Source organism: Argopecten irradians, chromosome 1 (genome assembly GCF_041381155.1).
Source record: "Argopecten irradians isolate NY chromosome 1, Ai_NY, whole genome shotgun sequence".
NCBI classification, from domain to species: Eukaryota; Metazoa; Mollusca; class Bivalvia; order Pectinida; family Pectinidae; genus Argopecten; species Argopecten irradians.
The window spans coordinates 54,090,926-54,110,390 of record NC_091134.1 but is presented as its reverse complement, the minus strand read 5'-3'; the positions used below and the strand labels follow the sequence as shown (position 1 = coordinate 54,110,390).

Here is a 19,465-nt window from a genome sequence, read left to right as displayed (position 1 = left end):
GAAATGGAATAAAATATTTTCATTTCAATCTCATCAAATTGTAACATGACTATTTATCCATCAAGGTGATGGTGGATTAACAGAAAAAAGGTCTCCTATTATATCTGAACAAACTGATGTTAACTCTAGGATAACAATAGGATAACAATCAATTTCAAAGTCTATGACTGTTCATTTAGCTATTGTTGACAAAAAAAGTTTGTGACAATTTAAGAAAGATTTTTGAATGGAATAAATTGTTTCTATTGTTATTAGTGTTTACTTCTACAAGTTCTACGATACAACAGAACACTGCATCCATTACACAGATCCATTTTTTGGTATTAGACAGTGAAATAACCAAGACTTACGTTTTCACATAAGATATCTCCAATCACACCAATCACTTGACCTTTTCCGCATCTCTTTCTCCGCACCTTCATGGCTCTGCAAGCGAATAGATATCATTTTTATGTACCGGTACTTGATATATGAAACACAACTTAAAGCATTCTCACAGAAAGCAGAACTTGGGATAGGCTTAAAAAGATGCAATCACAATCACAGAGAGTGGAAAAGTGGATGGTTCATCTATTCTATGTTACCAGTTTTGTCAGCAGTATGGACATCTTCAGACCTGAGAAGATCCATACAACAAGAGACACCAATGAAGTCCCTGATATAACTGCCTTCTGTTCTTTTAGTTTTCTAGTACATGTAGTATGTTCAATCACCTTGCATACCTTCGGGTTACCAGATGGGGGACCCAATTACCCAGTATCCACCAGTATAAAACTTATGCTGTGTATTTCTCTACACTTACTTAACAAAAAGTTATACAATAGTAAGGTTGAAAGCACTTGATAATTTGACCTTCTTTGATGATTCTGTGTTGCACATTATCAACTACCATGATATTTCTCCTCACAAATTAATTCTACCTATCAGCACTGTCACAAAAACTGAAAGACGACAAAGATTTGTGAATGCAAATTTGCTTCTTTATCAGTTTTAAAAGTATGACTTACTTTGATAATTTTGTATTGCACACAATCAGCTCTTTCCAGTTAACAAAGATAGTGGCTAGTTCCTCCTCCGTCATACCTTTACCTTCCAATAATGGCTTATGGAACACCTGTACACAGAAAGGTAAGAGAAAAATAATTCATATAATTTGAAATCGCTGCCTCTGCCTGGAATCAGAACACAGTTACGCAGAGAACACCTATATACATGCAGGTAAGTTATTTGGTAAAGTAGGCAGGTAAAATTTCGTAAAATAAAATATAGTTGAATATGTGAACAAGTAGCCTCATTGTGTACAATTAGTGCTTATTACGGATTGTTTCTCATTTAGTGTAAGAAATATAGAAGTCTTTTCCCCCATAAATCTACAGTACCCAAAACAAATCTTGATACAGGATAACTTACATCTAGAACAACAGACATATCATCCATATATGTAATCTCTGTGTTAATCAACTCATGGATGTAGTTCTGTCGTTTACTCTCCTGGGCAGATGTCTCCGCTAGTACAGCCGGATCACTTGACCCTGTAAGATTTAGATATCAACTGTAACATAGCAACCGACTTCTGGTCATAGCAACTGATCAACATCATTGGCCAAGAACTTTTATAACTTTAATATTAAAGATATTTCATCAGAGTAATATGCAGCTTATCGTGAGTTAATTAAGAGCTTATTAATTACGAACAAATCAGAACATATGCATTGATTCAATATAAAATAACTTGTAGTAAATGTTTGTATAGGTGTTAAATAAATGTGAATGTGCGATATTTTACCATACATAAATGTTTCCAATTTTTTAACACTTATAAATAAATGGAATGTATATTGAAAATTCTAAAACAAAACAAAAAAATCGAAACTCCTTTCAATATTAAAAAACTTCACACAAATATCCCTAATAAACTTTTTCTAAATATAGATCAGTTTCAGAAGAGGTCTTCCCAACCAACATTCATATGTTGTATAATTTCAGCAGAGGCAACTTGACCACATCAACATGGTTCTCTTCCTGTCTCCTTACAATTCTTCTTCTTTATACTTGATAGGTTGTTCTCCGCTGTACCTCTGTATCCACTTGTTTTGATTAATATTGTCTTTATATGAGAATTCCAGTATATTTCATCAGATAACCCTGTTCAATTTTCTCACTTTATTTATTCTTAATCAATTTCAAATTAAGTCTTTTTATTTTTATTTTCCCTAAATGTAATAATTTTTAGACTGACCACCACACCCTAAGTTGTTGATAGGACTTTTTCAGCACAGTTCTTCACCAGATTATCTCCCCTATTTTATAACTTAGAATCAGACATGTAGTGGAGGCAAAAATATTCAGGCCAAATTTTAGTGATTTTTTCAATATTCTTAAGAAGGTGGTCAGTCTGGTTATAATTGAAAGTATGAAATGTAGTTTTAGATATTTTCACAGTATTTTTAAAAGTTAAGATTTAGAGCTACATGTGTACTTGAATTCTAACAATTATTAGAATAGTATCCATGACTCAGTAATTTAAATCTTTGTTATAATGATAAAATGTGAGGATGTGACAACCTATTCAACTGTTGCTACTGGACCAGTAAATCTCCTGAATTTATAGTTACTACTGAATCATCTCTCAGATCCATTTGTATGTACAATTCTGTATCCAACCAGACAACTAACTTCTTCCTGTAATGTTTTGTTCAGATATGGTTCCAATGTGTTTTGGTACCCGACTATTTCCACTAGTCTCTTAGATATTGAAAATCATTCAAACATTTTAGCATATTTCACAACTATGACCTTGGACGAAAGTCTGAATGTTTTAGTTTGTTTGACCAGTATAGAGGTCAGCAGGTTGTACCGGATATGCTGCATAGCAGGTATATGGAATTTTTGCTTACCAAGAAAAAGATGTGAAAGACAAAAGATGATGACATCCCACTCTTCCTATTTACAGAATATCCAACGTAATACTGTCTACTAAGTTTAAAGGTCAATTTTTTTTTTCTCAAGCAAAATGATACCTTAGGTAGTAATAATGAAGGAAAGCTACGGTCCAATTACTGTACAAAGTAACAAAGAACAAATCACAGAATTTCTTAATTTATTGGATGGTTTACAGCTAACACAAAATATCTTAAGTGACAACTGATCATATGACCTTCTAAAGGTCAGTGAGATGTATGACCTTTGACCTTCTAAAATTCAGCTACATGAATGATCTTTGCCCAGTATCTGTATGGAGCAATATTGACCAATAACAGAAACAGGTAGGAATTAAGTGTTTGACTAAGAACAAAATCTGCTAAATTCACACAAAATAAAGACAATTCTGCAATCAAAATTTATAAATAAATAATCAAATATGTAAATGTATGCATGAGAGAAAACATCATTGAAGCAAAATTTTGAATGAATTATTTAAAATTGTCTCTCAAATGTGAGTTCAGTCAGAGTTTGCTCCCTTGTTTGTTGCCCATTACAAACTAATTACTTTTACTTAAAACAATGTTTTCTATAATAATAAGCAACTGAGTATTGTCTTATACAAATCCTAATATCAAACTCCTCCTCTCATATAGCTGCTACACTCTTAGTAGTGAGCACTCTATTTTTGTGGTTTGCAAAACTTACCTAATAAATTCTACAACAAAATTGGCACAAAATGGAAAATAAAAACTTTCACAAACATTACTTAAGAATATTTCTAGTGAAAGGGAATGATGCTATGTAATTTGATTTACTTAAGCTGATAGACTTTATCTTCACCAGACATACACTTTCTACATTTAATTGTGCTTCATGATAAAAAGATTCATTCGTTATAAGTACATAATGCTTGTCACAACACTAGAAACATTTTTGGCAGACTTATGTACAGGAGAAGTTGAATATTGTAAGGCTAAATATGTTAGAATGACATACACAATTTAGCTGTATAAGTATATTTTTATCATTTTCACAACAATGAAAGATAAATGAATAATTTCTGATATAAGCGTAACACTCCGTATAAATCCAATGAATGATGCCACTAGTGTTATTTTGAAATTTGGTTTAAGTACTAGTATAATGAAATCGAAATTCAAATATATATATTGCACTGTTGATTGCAAGAGTTTCAACATCAGGGTATCTTAGGAAAACTAATATAACCAGTAGGTTATGAATTTGATAGACCTACTAATGATGATGTCAATATGGGAAATGCAGCTTGGTAAACAGGAAAACTGTTGTTGTTTCTTGAATATCATTAGAGAATGTTTTAAACATACTAACACTTACTGAGGTAATTACATTACATTGAATATTGATGGGAAGACAAATCTAGTTACACACTATTCCTTGATAGAAATTCTTTTATATAATCTTTTTTTTTCTTGATAGTAAATCTATGATATTATTAAACTACTGATGAGTTAATCTAAAAAAAAAAGATCAATTTGATATGAATGATATGGATTTAATGCAAAGAAACCATTTTTCCTGGACTTAGAAAGTCAAAAAGTCAATAGAGCTTAGTAACATGAAGTTTTATCTTTTAAACTTAATTCACCAAGACCTTAGTCATCAAATACCATAGCTAACAATAGATATATTCTGTTTACTATGGTTAGTACTATATAAATAATCCACCTGGTATATGTCATAATGTATAGAGGAGGATAAAATAGAACACACATATACAACTAGTTACTGTACCAATTCTGCCTTATCCAGCCTAATAAAATCAAAGTCACATACTTGTATAAAAGATTCAAACTTAACGATGTGCTTAAAACATGCCAATTTCACAACATATTAGTGAAATCAAAAATTCATATATAAATATAATGGAAGTTTATAACTCCTCATTTAACACTCACATATTGGAAGAAAATATATAATAAAACAAATTTGCACAACTACTAAAATTCATACCACAAACAATTCTCCATCATTTTACCTTACAAATATGAAAGGCAAATCTAGAATTTCACTCATGCCAATTTCATGTATATACGATTACCCGGTATGAACAAATATTGCTAACACTGCTTCTTACCAAATCAATTCACTTTCAAAACAAACTACGGTAAGCTTAATTGAAAGTTATTCCTTCAAATGATACAACACAATATGGGTGTAAAACATTATACTTAATTTCAATTTCTACAATGGTTTTTATGAACGTGATATCTAATGCTTTTGTGTGAGGGAATGAACTCTGGTAACTCACAATATGACTCGAGTAACTCACAATATAAACTATGTAACACATGTATGACCCACTCCATACATTATTACACCATGGCGACACAAAACTTTCTCTCCATCGGAATTATTTTTTAGCAAAAAGCATTTGGAAATTCACATTTAGTAATTCTGTTAATGATAACAAATAAATATATCGTCTTAATCATGTCAACATATTATGTCATTTATTGCATACATATTCTATTAAGCTATATTATATATATTCAATCTATGTCTTTAACATCTGGTGGTTTAATCTTAAACCTGTTCACTTTCATGGGGATGTGTGTCAGATAAATCTAGGTCCTTAGATGCAACAGGGTTTGTTCAATTGGGACTTTGCAATTGCTGGAACTATTGGTTTTAAAAGGGTGTGATGCAACATTTAAAAGCTTAATTATATTACGTTAAGTAGAGAATTATGCCATGGGATCATTATTAACAAAAAGATTTTTCTCTATGAAAATTAGAAGTATGAAACAAAGCATTTTTCTATACTTTGAATAAATACAACACCTATGAAACTTTTGACAACTTTAAACCTCTATTACAAGTACCAGGTATAGGTCCTAAATTTTGTGAAACATTCTCCATATTTGTACTATGATTTATCATACACGGCCTACTTCCTATACCTATCCTAACTACCAGGTAACATTTTCTATATCAGCATTTAACATTTAATTGCATCAAATTGACAGAGCTTGCATAATAAACTGGTGGTTTAATTACATTAGATACAAACTTCTGCTATCATACACAACATCAACCCCACACACTAATTAAGGTGTGTATCTCATAAATCAAGCATATACAAGGTGTTTTCTTTTATTAAATATTTCATTATCAAAGTTGTTGCCCTATCTTTAATATTTCAATGGAAACAAAACCTTTGATTATTGTAAACAGGCATGGAAATTTTTTTCTTCAATTTAGTGATGAATACACCCATTAACTTTTTGCACCATAGGTTCATACATATACCAAATATTACTCACAGGGGGAATTATTAGTGTGAATGCCCCCCCCCCCCCTCCCAAGGTTAATTATCACACTTGCATTACCATTCAGTTTAATATGTTACTTCAAGTCACAGAAGAAAATGGAATAGTTGTGATAACATTATGTTTTAAACAATCCGTCACTAAGCACAGTGAATATCTTGGACAGCTTACTGTCAGTAAAACAATTTCGATGGTTGATCTGGACAAATGCTCTGACTTCAATGTTTATACATGTACTTGATTTATGATACACAGATTGATTAGAGAAGTTCCATATCTCCCTCACTAGCTACACTAACACCACAGCTACACAATGTAACACCCGGTACAATTTAGTCTATAAAAGGGTACAGTAACACCTATAAGAGTTGTGTAAGCCATACTGGCAGCTACATATTAACTGGCCAACCTTGACAAACTTCATGTAATCTATTTAACAAATTTTACACTCCCTTGCCTTCTGGAAACTCAAACCCCCTCCACTTCCCTCTTTCTTAAAAAGAAACTAGAGTCTCCCCTCTGTCTTAAAAAGAAACTAGAGTCTCCCCTCTGTCTTAAAAAGAAACTAGAGTCTCCCCTCTGTCTTAAAAAGAAACTAGAGTCTCCCCTCTGTCTTAAAAAGAAACTAGAGTCTCTAGAAACTTTAGTTGTACAAAATAAATTCATCTTAACTTTACTCTGAGAGTATATGTTATTGAAACAGTCTACCAATATGATAGTTACCACACAGATAGAATATCCCAGTAAATAATCTACACATACAGGATCTTAGCCACCTGGAAATATTTAAAAGGTAATGTAATCAGTTCTAACAGCGGAATTCTCTCAAAGACCATCTCCTTTAAAAATTTACATCACATGGTTCTTCGTAGCACTCTTTCAATATCACAATATTAAAGGAACAGAAATTCCTCAACCAATGAGATTCCTACTTTATTTTTAAGAGAAGCACAAACGTTCACCAGTTTGCTTGATAAAAAGGTTTTGTTAATCAGTATTTGTTACATATTAGATACCAAAATTAGTATTTTGAAATTTGCCCAAGTTTTATTTGCTTCATTATCCATATGTTAAAGCCCAAGTTTTAAGTTATATCATTCAGATGTTAATTAATGAACATAGTTTGATATATCTTAACCAACCTAATTTCGTCACCCATACCAGCATGTTGTTATTATTGTCATCCATTTAAAGATGCTCCACCGCTGACAAATGGTATTTTTTCACTATCAAAAACAGGAGCAGACGATTTAGTATTTTTCTTCTATTACAAAAGTTACTTACTTTACACCATTACCACCATTGAAAAGTTTGAGCTTCTAATTTTACTTCAAGTTAAAAATATGAAAAATAATTAATTGCATCCCGAAAAAATTCCGTGGCACTATAATCTATATGCAATGAAGTACTGATTGCGCATGCACCAAAGGCGAAAAAAATATTTTATATTATTTTTTGTGTTAATTAGGCATATATATTACGATTAAACACAAATTATTGTTCGAATGATGAATATCATTTATGCTCTGTCGGCGGTGGAGCATCTTTAATAGAATAGAGAGAAAGGAGGGATAACTTTGACTCATTCTGTATAGGTACCTGGTATATTATTATTCATGTATCACTGACTGCTTGTCAAATTGCATTGTGGTTTTTTTTCCTCAAGAAAAAAGCTGGTATATCAGTATTAGTTGTACTATAATAAAATAATTCTGTCCTAATGTCCATCTTTGCTTCAAAGTTAAATTTATCTATTTTTTTCAATCTTTAATTCCAAGATTTACAGCTCATTAGATTTACCTGTATAGATTGTAGATTACTATCATTCTACTGAACTCTTATATTATAAAAGTCATCACATCTCTTTATGATCTTTAATTCCAAGATTTACAGCTCATTAGATTTACCTGTATAGATTGTAGATTACTATTATTCTACTGAACACTTATAAAAGTCATCACATCTCCTTATGATCTTTAATGCCAAGATTTACAGCTCATTAGATTTACCTGTATAGATTGTAGATTACTATCATTCTACTGAACACTTATAAAAGTCATCACATCTCCTTATGATCTTTAATGCCAAGATTTACAGCTCATTAGATTTACCTGTATAGATTGTAGATTACTTTCATTCTACTGAACACTTATAAAAGTCATCACATCTCCTTATGATGGTAATATGCTAGTGAGGGTATCGATAGGTAGATAAAGAGAGAGGTGAACACAGAATCACATTCAAAGTGGAGAAAGAAAAGGAAACAAATAGAAACAAATAAACAAAACTAGTTGCTATAAGGCAAATGATGACAAAACACACAAAGGTCGAGGACAGGTCACCACCAGTTGGCTGTCTGACCCACTACTTACAACAAAAGTCCATATATGGTAATAACATATTAATTATCCACTCCCGACAAGACTGTACAGTAACCCAGTAAACCCAGTTTGTAAATAAAATCAATAAAAATATATATGATTGAACTGAAAATGATATAGAAGTCTCTTTCTTCTACAAAGATGGATACCGTCACTTGCATATTACCATTTACAAAATACAACAAGGAAAGTATTGACTGATCCACAGCCATGGAACAGTGATCATTTTAGAAAAAAACTACTAACCACATTTTCATTAAACATTTTGTAACACCACTCGTTAGTTGAATTCAGGATCTGTACATTTTAATTTGATACAAAATGAAATGAAGGGCCCAAGAATGAGTTTGAAGCACCAAAGCTATTGGAAATTGTAGGAAATGTGTGCTGCAATGTGTCTCAATGAGCTACCCCTGTCCTATTGTCTTCTAATAACAGTCTAAAAGTCAATTGAAGTTGGTCTCTCCCATGAAAGTCAATTTATATCAAAACTTCATATGGGAAATACATAATGATATGTAACTATGGGTTTGTTTTTGTGACAAGCTAAAAATCCATAATGGGAAATATTGGCTATGAATATGGCATACATACATGTGTATCTTTCGCATTGTCATAAAGGATTTTTGTGAACAATATCTCTCACAATAGGAACTGTATATTGATAATGAAGGTGAAACCTTTCTTCATGCCCTTATTTCATACTTCATTTATAAAGGAATTACAGCTAGACATACCATGAGGCTTACAACCACTTACATCAAGCATACCATGCATACCTTCTGTTGGATTACAGACTTGGATTGTCATACTTGGTAGTGAGGGTATAGTGTAGGTGATTAATATGGGGATATCTGGGGAAGGTTGTGGTGGCTGTTTTATGAAAATGTGGCAGCAGACCATAGAACACATTGTATAATCATATATACCAATGGCTGATATTTACAAAACTTGTCAAGATAAAAAAGCAGTAATTGAAAAAGACAACATGTACAATGTCATCAGCTTTTTACATTGCATTCCATTCATTCTGCAACTATTTAAGGTGAGCAAAAATATCACAACGTTCTAACGTCTGATCATAATAGATGTAGGAGTTGTTATGTAAAATGTAGTGAGTCAGAAGTCAGACAAACAATCTGCAGCCATTTCCAGTTTCCATGACAACCGCCCTCGACCTTTGACCCCTTGACCTGTCCCAAGTGTCAACAACAACCCATTGATATCAGGCCTATTGTATCTCCTGAAGCAAAGAGTGAGATTACGTTATAATTAACACAACTTGATATAAAGGTGTCTTGAATCAACAAACGGTGATGACATCAACTTATTACAGTGAAAAAAATATGGTGGCAACCAGTTCATTCAGAGCTTGTATGAAAAACTAACTAGGTCATTTTAAATACAAACTAGGCAATCTCTTTGACTAACTGAAATGGTCACTGTCTTTCCACACGGCAAATAAAATGGTTAAATATCAAGTTAAAATTTGAATTGAAAATTCCCCACACAATTTGAGATTGATTGGCTAAAAATGTTGACTGTTGATTCTTCATCACACAGTTTAGTTATCAATATGTCACTAACCATCATTATTGTAATAAGATCAATTAAAACTATTGTTAACCACACCTCATCTACCAATCATGCAAAGCCAAAAAGGAATCATGCAAATAGTGTAACCCAGAGATATTTTAGAGGTGACTACTAAATAGTGATAAAAACTTATTATACATTCCCGTACAATGCTCAGGTACTATAATTGTCAAGCGTTACAGCAATCATATTTACAAAATATTGAGTAGTTGGGAAGCTGAGAAACCTGTTCTCATGGCCATTTCAAGTCTAATAAGATTGAACATTTTAAAGTTGTCTGTGTTTTGGCATTGCTGATACAACAAATATGTCACTAAAACTTTGTATTTCTATTTGAAAGTATTTCCAGCTATTTTTGAACCCATTTATACAGAAGATGCAATTGAAATGCAATGAAATAAGTTCTGACATTACGAAACACAGTCATTGAGTTCTTATATTAATTAAATCATGTGGCTGTCATATTGTATTCAAAATGATACTTCCTTTCTGTGTTTTGGTTGTGTACAGTGTTAAGTTGACCTACAGTATAAAGGTCAAGGTTTACGTTTTACCTACATGTTGGTTCCTGTGGTGGAGACGTAGTTAGGGCATCAACGTAGTTGACGGGGAACATGCCGGTCTGGCCGTTACACTCTCCTGACCACCAGTTAGCATCGTCTTTACTAATTACATTTATCACAGATCCATTATGGAATGTCAGTTCATCGTCGTTCTGTGCTGTGTATGGGTACAGGGCCACCACCTGGTCAACTAAAACAATAACAAAAGGACAATAGTTGTATGTTAAAACTGATAACCAAACTAAGTGAAGATTAATTCAGTAGGTATGATAACATTCAGTTTGTTATGATTTTAAATTTGAACTGAAAGCATTAGACTTTACATAGGTGTAGTCATCTTTCAGACCTGATGTATAACTTTTGGAACTTGTGTAGACCTTGCTTGCTGTTCAATCTCTTGTCATTATGGTATAAGATAATATGTAGAACAAAAGGAGATACACATGTATTATACTTACTGTACTTGACCTCAGGCTGGGCCGGCTGACTCGCCAGTTGTGGTGGGGGTATGGTGGGAGTATTTGTTCTATTTATCTAAAATAAACATTTAAATTAGATAATGATTAGCATTTTTCTCTTCTTTTTCTTTAAAAATGGACTATGCAAAAACTAACTTTTTTATGACACAGGATTAATATTTATTTAGCTGTTTGATAATGTTAAAAGGTAACCTCAGCTGCCCGAAAACAATTGAAAATATTTTGTGATTTGATGTATGATTTATTGAAAACAAAAACATGTGGATACAGTGGACCCTCGATAATCCGGACACCTTCGTTCCTAGTCTAAACCGTCCGGATTACGAGTTTTCCGGACTGCCAAATTCCGCGCTCTTAGTCAATTAAATTGTCACGTACGAGTTACTCCCCTTGACCTTGTAATCGATGACAGGCTTTTATGTAATATACGTGTATTATAATCAATACTTCGTTTGTTATGTTTTATAGGTATTTATATATCATTACGTTAAGAATAATAAATAAACGTATTTCTTTTTCAAAATACGAAACCTAAAGCCATAATTAATTGTATATTATGTATATGCATATAGCTACGTATCCCACTCTTGATCTGTCGTACGGCAAAGTGCCTAAGCAAGAATCAATATCATCTACGTTCTTGGTATAAAAAAACTATGATAACAAATAGTTGTGAACACTTTAGGAACTCATATAATTGTTATTTTGTATAATGTGTGTTTTAATGACAATCTCTACAAGTCTTTGCTTTCTGACTTACAGACGTGAGTAACAACCACGCGCCCGTTCACGTCTAACTTTGTGCACAATGTCACACACGTTATGGCATGTGCCGTAGCCTTTATATCTTATACCACAGACGATGAATTCGAACAGATTCACATACATTTAAAATTCTTATTAATTTTGTAAGTATTATCTCACTTTATTGTATCTGATACTCATATCGATATATTCTGCATGCGAAACAAGTAAGGTATCTACAGAATACGTACCCGTACCCAAGCTCAAACTTCATGTTTAAAAGCGTGTGGCTAAATAAATATTTATATTGCGTATCTCAATTACAACAAGTACATAGTCATTCAGATCCCCTGCCAATGGAGATATCAAAGCTGAAGTAAGTTTGATTGTGGAGACTTATGTGTATGAAAAAAAACCCAGGAAAAAGTGCAAAAAAATGAAAACCTAAAAATAGCAAAAGGTACTACTAGACCATAAAATGAATGTGTCTATGAAGTGGAAATATCTCTGCTGGTTTTAGAGTTATGCTCCAGAAATGAACCTGCTACAAAAATATGATATTTTCAGCAATGTTTCTATGGTTACAGAAAAAAGCACAAAAGTGAAAACCTAAAAATAGCAAAAGGCACTACTAGACCATAAGAACAATGTGTCTATGAAGTTTCATGGAAATATCTCTGCTGGTTTTAGAGTTGTGCTCCGGAAACGATTCTTACACAAAAATCTGCCATTTTCAGCAATGTTTCCATGGTTACAGAAAAAAGTACAAAAAGTGAAAACCTTAAAATAGCAAAAGGCACTACTAGACCATAAGACTAATGTGCCTATGGAGTTCTGTGTATATATCTCAACCGGTTTTCCAGTTATGCTGCAGAAACGAACCTGGTACAAAAATATGATATTTTCAGCAATGTTTCCATGGTTACGGAAAAAATGCAAAAAATGAAAACCTAAAAATAGCAAAAGGCACTACTAGACCATAAGAACAATGTGTCTATGAAGTTTCATTGAAATATCTCTGCTGGTTTTAGAGTTGTGCTCCGGAAACGATTCTTACACAAAAATCTGCCATTTTCAGCAATGTTTCCATGGTTACAGAAAAAAGTACAAAAAGTGAAAACCTTAAAATAGCAAAAGGCACTACTAGACCATAAGACCAATGTGTCTATGAAGTTTTGTGGAAATATCTCTTCTGGTTTTAGAGTAATGCTCCGGAAACGAACCTGGTACAAAAATATGATATTTTCAGCAATGTTTCCATGGTTATGGAAAAAATGCAAAAAAAGAAAACCTAAAAATAGCAAAAGGCACTACTAGACCATAAGACCAATGTGTGTATGAAGTTTCGTGGAAATATCTCTACTGGTTTTACAGTTATGCTCCTGAAACCATTCTTCGTTGGGCGGGGGATAACAACCTCCTGAAACCATTCTTCGTTGGGCGGGGGATAACAATGAAGTTTGATCTCCTATATAGAAAACTAATGAACCGTTAATGACTGCATGTACCCGTGTGAAAGGTGTTCAGGTAAACGCCCGTGGCTATGACCTGGCAGCCGTCGTTATGACAACACACTCAGTGTCAAATGATAGTGTGTATTGTACACATGACTGAGATGGCCTTGGATTTTCTCGGCACGTGGCAACAACAAATTGTCCGGATTATTGCGGGAATTTATTAACGAAAATTACGTTCCGTTCCCAAAATGGAGTTCCGGATTCGGAATACGAATTTCCGGACTAGTGAGTATAAATTACGTTACCGAAATTCGCTCCCTGACATTTCCGTCCGGATTGCGAGTTTTCCGGACTATCGGCGTCCAAATTATCGCGGGTCCACTGTGTATACCACCACTTAACATTCAAGGCATTATTTTCAATTTCATTGTTGTTTTCTTTTTTTCTTTCTTTTTTTTTCAAATATTTTTTTATTCAATAGACATTGTAAATAACAATATTTTCCTTTTACAGAAGGACTCTCACACCAATTTCCATTTTTCAATTGATTATTCTAATTTTAATCACAAACTTTCACCACTTTCACATTAGTTAATTTCATTGTTAAATTATTCTCTACTTCTGGAAAGAGGACAAGTCTTATGTACATTCTGGCAAGACATACCAAAAAGTCCTTCAGGACGAAGAAACATCAGCATTTATGTATGCTTCAAAATTTACAATTATTATGCTATCTTTCATTTTTGACCTTGAATTATCATGAATTTCAAATATTAAGTTGGTTTCATAAGTCAAAGCTTAAGTTTTGAAGATCAAAGGTTTAATCCCTCTCTCCTGTCAGGCTTACCATGGTGGCCGGTGACGAGGAACCACTCTGTGTCTGTAGGGAAGTGTCAGGCGTCGACGGTTTGCTGGATGCTCCTAACAATTTCACATAATTAGCAGGGAACCAACCAATTTTACGTTTTTGCCCTCTTGCCTGAAGATAAATTTTTTTTTTAAAGATAATTATACTGAAAGAAAGATAAAGTGTGTATTATTAGCATCACTATTATCAAATTGAAACCTTTTTTGTAGTTTAATGAACATTCTGGGGTTGTGTGATGTTACCTGAAGTTCTCCTTCCCACCAGCCGCTAGGACTTTTCTTGCGGACCTGTATAAGTTGTCCGGGTTGTAGTGAGAGTTGTTCTGGTCCTGTGGCTGTGTACGAGGCTATAACTGACGCTATCTCTGTAATGAAAAAGTACATGTGTGTACCATTCTTTTCTACATAAGAACAAAATGTCTTTATCTAAAGAATATTTTAATACTAAACAGGGCAAAGATTTCTTGTATCAAGCAGGGCAATGTTATAGACTTTAAGTTTTAAAATCTCTTTTCTAACCTTTATTCAATATGAGACAATGAATATTTCAATAATGTTTCTTGAGCAAATTTCTGGGACTGAACAATTTTGACCCTTGATAGCAGCTCTACTGTCCAAGTAAATGTATTTCAATCGCTGGCTTTTTTTGTTAAGATTACAATGATTCAATTTGATAATTAAATAACATTTTACTACAGTAAAGTAGACTCAGCATTAATTAATGTAATCTGTTCTCACCTGGCTTTTTTAAAGGAAGTGAACCGGATTTACTTGTTTGTGTTGTGGAAGCTGCTGGAGCTGGCTGAATAATTCAAACGAAGAATAATTATCATCATTTCAATTTCCAGTATACATGGTGTTAAAACTTCATGACATAAAGGATTACAGTTGAGTTTTCAGAGAAATTCCACAAAATCTTGAAATAGGTACATATGTTTATTATTATTAAAAATATAAACTTCTGTAAGCAAATTTTGAAATATTTATCAGCAGATTTATTTGATTTTGTTTACAGGAATAAAATTTAAAGCATGTTTAATTTACAGAGGTATTAGGTAAATTACAATGTTAGTGTTAGAAGTGACAAAGTCATGCAGAAAAACATTGTGATTATAGTTGGGTGAATGCATTGTGACAGGTGCTGAAGGTCATGATCAGAGGTCAAGCAAGGTGGGAAATTGTGAAGAAAACATATCAATTCAGCATGCTCTATTCTAGTACCTGTCTAATATACATATCACGTAATATCATGAAATACTATATAAATACATACTCTCATATTAACAACAGCTGTTTTAATTTGTTGACTGACCCAAAAAATTAATATATACCAGTTATGTCGAAATTGCTTGCTTGGTCAGATTAAATCAAGAACAAAAATGTATTCCTACAAATATGAGTTTTTATCAAATATCAGTTTTAAATATTAACCTACAGCATTTGATCTCTTATAGAGGTATATTATATCAAGCTATCAATGTTTACTTGCCATGGGGAAATATTCTACTCAGGGGCATGCTCTCGAAACTATTTCACAGTTGTATGTGGATTTGACCACTTGACTAAATGCGAAGGAACAATATTTTTATGGATGTTGTGCTGCGATGTGCTGGGATATTCCAAGTGTCTCCTACCTCAGGAATAACACTGGGGGCTATACTGGTTGTCTGTGCTGTACCAAGTGATCCAGACACGTTACTAGCTGGAGTGATTCCTGCAACACCACTTCCCGTTGGAGATCGTACGTTGATTTCTTCATACAACTCTGATTCATCCTGTTCCGTGGTTGGAGGCTGAGAACTACTTGTCAAGGCATTATCAAGATTTGGTTTCTTATTATCAGTCTTGACAGGTTCTTCATAGAGGCCCTGATCAGGTACATCTGGTTCCTTGGGGGCAGGCTCAGGTTTTGGTTCTTTAGGTGCAGGTGCATCTTTTGGTTCCTTTGAGGAAGATGAGGTTATTTTCTTCATGTATTTATTCACCCAGCTTATACCTTTTTTCTTACTCTTGCCTGAGGAGGCTTGTTTGGGCAGTGATACAGAAGTTGGAACATTGTCGCCTGTGTTTTCATATGACGATTCTGGGAAAGGATTTTCTACAATTTCTGGTGAAGTAGTTGATGACATAGCATCAACATTTCCATACTGAACTGGGTTATTCACAGCGTCTGAACTAGGGGATGTCATTGACCCGAAGTCTGCCACAAATCCTCCGACAGAGGCATCATCATAGGTTTCCTCACCTGTCTTTGTCTGCTCATCTGTTGTAGAGGCAAAGTAGTCACCTCCAAAAGGGTCCTCCATTAATTCGTGTGGAGTAGAACTTGATAACGGTGGCTCACCTCCCCCAAAGCTCTTTGATATATCAACTTCACCTTTGATTTGGTCAAACTTTTCCTCCATACTTGCTCCTCCACCGTTTTCATTTGATGTACCTAATTCTTGTGTCCAAAATTCATTGGGCAAATCTTCGTATATTGCTTCTGGTTCAAAATGTACTGTTTTTGGTTGTCTTGGTGGCTTTGGCGGTCTGGGAGGAATTTTACTGACAGAAGGAAGAGGAGGGGAAGATATAATCTCATATGTGGAATCAGGACTTTCTGCATCATGCGTCTTGCCTGTAAAGGATACTGTTCCTGTGATTTCACTACTAGTACTTAGGATACTGGGTTGTGCTGTTGGGGTGAAGTTAGGCTGCGAGAAGTTTTGTAAATTGGTTGTTGATGTACTTACATTCATATTGTAGTCAGTGTTATTCTGTGGTATAATGTTGGCAAATACATTAGAAACCTCCTGGTCAGTGCTGGGAGACATTAGATTTCTTCCAAGAGCTAAAACTTCACTCATTTGCCTATTTTCTGTAGTAGTAGTAGAAAACAGGTCATCACCTCCGAATGGATCAGACATCACTTCTCCAGAGTTTCCACTAGCAACAATAGTATCCCCGACCACACGGTCATTCTTTGAATGTTCAAATGGGTCTGTGCCTGCAAATGGATCTGATTGTGTATCCAAGCCACCAGTTGAGATATTCTGAATATTGGTGAATGGGTCAGACACTGTTGCAGTAGTAGAATTTGCAAAAGGATCTTCCATTGCGAAAAGATCAGCATTTCCTGTATTAGAGAATGGATCTTCATTGAAAGCTGTGTCAGGATTTTGAACTGTACCACTAGTTGTAGTGTCTTGTCCTATCTGTTTGATACCTGCAGTCTGTTTAACTCCTGACCTTTTCCTTCTAATTGGTGGCAGTGGTGGTGGTACATCATCTGTATCAGGTTTAGAAGATGGCACATTGTGAATAACAGTCACAGGTGATGGACCATCAAAGTTGAAGGCACCAAAATCAGAGATTGACATTTCTACTGCTGTTTTACTAGCATCACCTCCAAAAGAATCAGAAGTCCCCCCTTTAAATTTGCTAGCAGTGTCTCCATTAGCAGTGTCTCCAAAGGGATCCCCTCCAAACGGATCTGGAAAAGATGTGTCTCCCATTGTTTTATTTGAATCCCCTTCAAATGGATCTGGAAAAGATGTGTCTCCAGTTGTTTTATTTGAATCCCCTCCAAATGGATCTGGAAAAGATGTGTCTCCAGTTGTTTTATTTGAATCCCCTCCAAACGGATCTGGAAAAGATGCGTCTCCAGTTGTTTTATTTGAATCCCCTCCAAACAGATCTGGGAAAGATGCATCTCCAGTTGTTTTATTTGAATCCCCTTCAAATGGATCTGGAAAAGATGTGTCTCCAGTTGTTTTATTTGAATCCCCTCCAAATGGATCTGGCAAAGATATGTCTCCAGTTGTTTTGGTTGAATCCCCTCCAAATGGATCTGCCAAAGGTGTGTCTTCAGTTGTTTTGGTTGAATCCCCTCCAAACAGATCTGGAAATGACACATTTCCGGAAACTTTACTAGAATCACCTCCAAAAGGATCAGGGAATATACCTCCTCCTTCCGTTTTGGTGGAACTGCCCACAAAGGGATCAGGCAATGGTGTCTCTTCTTGTGTTTTACTTGAATCACAACCAAATGGGTCAGGAAATGATGCTTCCTGTGTTTTACTGGATGCACTTCCAAAAAGATCCGGAAAAGTGGACTCCCCTGCGGATTTCAATGATTCACTGCCAAAAGGGTCAAAGTTCATATCTAATCCACTGCCATCTTTAGATGTTTCATTGGTGGAGAGTTTAGCATCTACTTGATCAGTAGTTTGAGGAAACTGTGATGAAATGTTGGTAATTTTGTTAAATACAGCTGCAGCACCCTCTAGCACCGCCTGTACTGGGGTGTTATACTCAGAGTTAAACAGGCTACGAGGCAAATCAAAACCACCAGAAGCAATCTAGGATAAAGATATGATGCCATAAATAAGACAAGCAGTCACTGCCATTTACAATATACAGTGAATTCTCACAAATCCAGATATTGATTATTATCTTATGCAAATAATTGCTCTGACAGAACAGCATCATGTTTATCAAAACATTTCCACAAAACCTTATTAACAAGATGATCCTGAAAATACAGATATCTGGATTTGAGAGATTCCTATCAGGAGAAAATCATGCACATGAAGTATCATGAAAAATGTAGATATGTATTGAATTGTGTTAGAAAATGTATCCAAATTAAATAAACACATACTAAGCAAGTGCAAAATCAAAACTGTTTATACTAAAGAATTGATTTCTTGCCAGACAATATTCAGACATGCAGATGAAAATTAGTAGTTCTGATCTCTAATCATTGTTAAAGATGATGTTGCTAAAATGAAAGTTTAAGGAAATAAAGAATTGATTAAATATATTCCAACTAATTACTACACTATAATAATTAGATTTCTATCAGCATTCATTCCACATCACATCAAATCCTAAAAAATTTGTATGAGAGTGTGGAACAATGTATTGATATCAAAATAGTCAGAGACTTCACATTCACTTTGGGATAATTTCAATTCACAATTTAGTAAATGTTACTCTTTTTAAGTTAATAGGTCATTAGGAATGGAGGGAAACACAGCTATCTCTCATACAAAGTAGCTTGGATTTGACCCATTAATAGCATTAGTAGACAACAGAAGGACTACATTTAGTATACTATACACACACCGACAGTTTATACGCCAACATTTTCTACAA

The 19,465-nt window shown here is 34.1% G+C and overlaps 1 protein-coding gene across 8 annotated transcripts in view; it reads right to left on the bottom strand.

Annotated features, from left to right (window-relative positions):
* Window positions 1-19,465, bottom strand: part of LOC138333435 (intersectin-1-like) — a 56,886-nt gene that overhangs the window by 9,359 nt on the left and 28,062 nt on the right. For 7 of the 8 annotated variants that reach the window (XM_069281820.1, XM_069281811.1, XM_069281850.1 and 4 more), the window contains exons 28-35: window positions 15,062-15,125; window positions 14,567-14,688; window positions 14,304-14,435; window positions 11,235-11,310; window positions 10,772-10,966; window positions 1,411-1,532; window positions 1,008-1,114; window positions 351-426 (exon numbers count right to left, since the gene is read on the bottom strand). In XM_069281820.1, coding sequence (XP_069137921.1) covers window positions 351-426; window positions 1,008-1,114; window positions 1,411-1,532; window positions 10,772-10,966; window positions 11,235-11,310; window positions 14,304-14,435; window positions 14,567-14,688; window positions 15,062-15,125 — 894 coding nt within the window. Of the gene's footprint in view, window positions 1-350; window positions 427-1,007; window positions 1,115-1,410; window positions 1,533-10,771; window positions 10,967-11,234; window positions 11,311-14,303; window positions 14,436-14,566; window positions 14,689-15,061; window positions 15,126-15,957; window positions 18,882-19,465 lie in introns of those variants that run through there. The other variant, XM_069281869.1, reaches the window with a different exon arrangement.